This window comes from Fringilla coelebs (genome assembly GCF_963513975.1).
Source record: "Fringilla coelebs genome assembly, chromosome: 14".
NCBI classification, from domain to species: Eukaryota; Metazoa; Chordata; class Aves; order Passeriformes; family Fringillidae; genus Fringilla; species Fringilla coelebs.
The window spans coordinates 11,856,335-11,859,580 of NC_140040.1; the positions used below are offsets into that span (position 1 = coordinate 11,856,335).

The following is a 3,246-nucleotide window of genomic DNA, read 5'->3' on the forward strand; positions in this document are numbered from 1 at the left end:
GAAAGAAAAAAGAAAAGTGAAACGCAGGGCAAAACTGCGGGAAGGAGGGCGGGAGGCGCGGGGAGCCCGTCGGGGCTGGAGGAAGGGGCGAAGGGAGACACATTCCTATAGTAACCGGGATGGCGCGATGCAGCTCCAGCTGGTTGCTAAGAGGGTTAAACTGTATCCAAACAGCTTTGGGGAAATCCAGCCCCTTCTCCTGCCACATGGATCGACTCATTGGGTGGGAGCGGCGGAGAGACAAGGGTCTCCAGCAAATCAGCGCCTAATTGATTAAGGCGAGCTGGTTTGAATAGAGCTGGCCATGTGCCAATCGCCTTTCAAAGAGCCCCTCTATGATTAATCGCAATGCATTATTGATAATCATAATTATAGCAGGACACATGCGCGGTGCGCGGAGGATCGGGGAGGCTGGGGGGGGGAGGCTCGATTTCCGTAATTTTGAGAAGATTTTTTTTTAGTAATTTTTTATTCTGCCCCAGCTGATGTTTGAGCCAGCATGTCGCGGAGGAAGCAGGCGAAGCCTCAGCATTTCCAATCCGATCCCGATCTGGCCTTGTTATCCCAGCGAAATGGTGAGTTCTTCTCCTCTCCTTCGCACACATTTTAACACAAACACACACAAAATAGATGAACTTACCTTGTGGGGAGTCGGAACCGCGCCGGGCACTGGTGCGGGACAACAGGATCTCCCGGAGTTATATGCGGGGGGGAGGGGGGTCCTTCTGAGGTTTTGGTCCAAGTTCTTGGGTTTTATCTTATTTTTTTAACTCAGCGTTTTGTTTCGTCTGTTTCTTAACGAAACTCCAAACTCTTTCCGTTTTTTGATGTTTTCCCTCCGCCCTCTCCCAGCGGGGCGGTCTGGCATCCTGAGCCCGCGGGAGACGGATCCGCGCCCCCCGCGTCTCTCTCCGCGCCCCGCGGAGCTGGGAAACAAAGTGGGGCTGCGGTGGGGCGGCTGATCCCGTAGCCCCGCGGGACGGATGCCCCGTCCGGCCACACACGCTGCCCGCGCCGTCCCCCCAAAAGGGCCGGAAAATCCCCCCCGGGCACCCACTTTCTCGCCCGCCTCCCCCACCCCCCCGCGGACCCCAGCGCTCCCGCACCCCCCGCTCCCCCGCAGTCCCGCCGGGCGGAGGACGCTGCCCCGCCGCCCCGCAGCCCCGGCCTCCGGCTGCACCGAAGGCTTCCTGGAGGCGGAAAAGTTGCCGCCGCCGGGCCGGGCCGCGGGGGGATCGCCCCGTCCCGGGAGCTGCCGCTACCGCGCCGGGTTCCGCGCAGCCGCCGCGCTCAGAAGGGACTCGGCGGCCGCAGCGCGGAGCCTCCGGGCATCGGGGAGCAGATTTGCTTTCCCTAAGGTTGTGGTTTTTGGGTTTTTTTTTGTTTGGTTGGTTTTTTTTCCTACGTCTCCCGCTTCCCTCCAAGCCGGTAAGCGAGGGATAAACGCTGGCTTTGTGTCCGCCAGGATTTGCAGAGGGAGCGTGTGAAGTATCTTTTTCTTTTTTTTTTTTTTTTTGCTCCCTTTTTCCCTCCCCTCCGGAACAGGGGGATTTCGTAGGAGTTCGGCACAGCCCGGCGGGCGGCGGAAGGGACGTGCCTCCGCCTGTACCTGTGCTGGGACGCGGGGCGACAAGTGGTCGGTTCGAGGCGCGGCCGGGGGCCCGGGGAGCGTTCTCCCTGCCCCTGCCAGCGCAGGCTCCGGCCCCCCGGCGGCCATGAGGAGAGCGAGGGCCGGGGGGCCGCGGGGGGACCCGGCGGCCGCGGGTGCGGAGGGCGGCGCGGCGCAGAAGCGCTTCAGGCGGGCAGGTAAGGGAGGACCGGGCGCGGCGGAGCCCCTGCGCCTCCCGGCCCGGCCCCGCCGCTTCCCGCGGCAACTTCTCGGGGAAGCGGCGGCGCGGGACTCTCCGCTGCCGCGGCCGCTCCGCGCCCGGCGGTGCCGGCAGCGCTGGGCCCGCCGAGCCGCCGCCCGGCCCCCGCCGCCCTGCCCGCGCCTCTCGGCCGCGCCGGGGCACCGCCGGGACAGGGTCCCGGGCTCCGCGCGTGGAAACGGGGCGGAAAGTTTGCGGGGTGTTGTGCTTCGCTGGGAGCATTTACCCGGCTTCCGAAATCCCCCGAATGCCCTTCTCGTACGCCAGCAAATAGATCAGCACTGGCTCCGCGGAGCTCTGCGAAACATTTCTTAAAAGTAATTTGGGTCCTGAGAGTCGATTTGGGGTTTTTAACTGAGTTTTGTGAGCTTTGAATGCGCTCGAGTTTTACCGTTTCCTCAGCATAATCCCCTTTCTCATCTCAGTAAACGTATTTATTTTTCTTACGATGTTATTCCCACTTCCGCTCGAAGTTTGGAGTAGCAGTTGGAGAAGCGTTAGGTTTTTAGTTGTCTTTCATCGGCCTCCTGTGAAAGAACTTGGAACTTCTTAAAGTGAGCCGAGAAAAGAAAAGCAGAGAGGGATTTTTTTACATCTTCACTTCGTATGATTGCATCTTTTGACATGTGCTATCTTTTTTTGTTTGTTTTTAGTAGGTGGAACAGGTCAAAAACACTTCAAAGTATCTTTTTTTAAAGTAGCCGTTTTCTTCTGTTTTTAGTCTTTTGATCTGATTTTGCACATCGTTTTCAAATGAAGTGCAGTGGGAGTGTGAGAAAGGAATGTTAACTGAGCAGCTTTCCTGCCTGTTGCTAAAGGATGTCCTTGAAGTAAGTTGGATTTTGCCTGAAATGATGGCATGGAAGTGAAGCTTTTGTTTCGTTTGGGTGGCTGTCGTAAGTTAGAGAGAATGACGAAGTTTATTCTGTGTTATAACTATCGACCAGTTTCCTCAGAAAAGCAGTGTGCTCTACTACAAAATCTGTAGGAGCCTCCCCTTTCCCTTCTGGCTGGTTTACATGGCTGGACGCTAAGTTTTGAGTCAGTTGCCTAGAAGGTGTGCTTTGTAATGCTGCTTCAGGGCTCAGAACGCTGCAGGAGCATTAGCATAGAGCTACCCCCGCCTTTCCGGGGTCCCCGGCCCTGGGAGCAGCTTCTCCCTTGAGCAAGACGGGGTGGGAGAGCTACGGCGGGGACGAGTTTGCGTTATGTGCCTGTGAAATTGCAAAGCAAAACTCTTTCTTCTCTTTTCACGCTGTGAGTTCAGGTTTGTTAATCCGTGTCCGGCTGGCGCAGGGTGCAGCGAGGGGAGCACCGCTGCCTCTGCGGGCACTTGCAGTCAGGTACTGCTGGGCAGAATTTTGAGCCAATCCGTAAA

At 57.8% G+C, this 3,246-nt stretch overlaps 1 protein-coding gene across 1 annotated transcript in view; it reads left to right on the forward strand.

Moving 5' to 3' along the window:
- Positions 1–499: 499 nt before the first annotated feature.
- SALL1 (spalt like transcription factor 1) overlaps positions 500–3,246 on the forward strand; it is a gene marked incomplete at both ends in the record, with an annotated part of 13,421 nt that continues 10,674 nt past the window's right edge. The window contains one exon of the mRNA XM_084215138.1: positions 500–575. Coding sequence (XP_084071264.1) covers positions 500–575 — 76 coding nt within the window. The remainder of the gene's footprint in view (positions 576–3,246) is intronic.